At 52.7% G+C, this 596-nt stretch overlaps 1 protein-coding gene across 1 annotated transcript in view; it reads right to left on the bottom strand.

The window, feature by feature from the left end:
* Cdr2 (cerebellar degeneration related protein 2) overlaps positions 1-596 on the bottom strand; it is a 25,643-nt gene that overhangs the window by 285 nt on the left and 24,762 nt on the right. The window contains exon 5 of the mRNA XM_031388152.1: positions 1-596. This exon is cut by the window's left edge and continues 285 nt beyond it; it is cut by the window's right edge and continues 1 nt beyond it. Coding sequence (XP_031244012.1) covers positions 1-596 — 596 coding nt within the window.

Raw genomic sequence — 596 nt, forward strand, 5'->3', positions numbered from 1 at the left:
TGGCACTTCTTCAGTAGCTCTTCATATTTCACTTTCAGGGCACTGTACTGAGTGTCCACTTCATGCAGAAGGGAGATGCCCCTCTGCTTCACAGCCTTAGCTCTCCTGATGCAAGTGTCCTCATGGTCCTTTACAATGTCATCCCCTGCCAAGCTGCTAAGCACCATCTCACTGCTGCTGCGTTTGAGTGGTTTTCTATGTGTTTCTGGAGCAGCCAGGAACATCTCCTCCAGCAGACTCTGGCTGGACTCCCTGAAAGGAACAAACAGAGAATCGGGTACCAGCTTCTCAACACCATTCACAAAAGGATGCTCTGCCTGCAGCATCTGCCGCATCTCAGCCACCTCTGCCTCCAACTCCAGTGCCCGGGCTCGGTAGGCATCTGTGGCGCCCAGCTGCTGCTCCAGCTCGCTGTTCTCCTTCAGCACCACTTTATACTCTGCCTCCACGCTCACTCGCTTCTTCCTCTCTAGACTCAGCTGGGCCTGCAACATCGTCACTGCTTTTTTCAGGTGCTCATTTTCTTCTTCATCAGGGCTCTGTTGGCTCTGCAAGGAAGTGATCTTCTCGGCGAACACGTGGTCATATACAAAGTG

This window comes from Mastomys coucha, unplaced genomic scaffold, assembly GCF_008632895.1.
Source record: "Mastomys coucha isolate ucsf_1 unplaced genomic scaffold, UCSF_Mcou_1 pScaffold21, whole genome shotgun sequence".
In the NCBI taxonomy this organism is placed as follows: domain Eukaryota; kingdom Metazoa; phylum Chordata; class Mammalia; order Rodentia; family Muridae; genus Mastomys; species Mastomys coucha.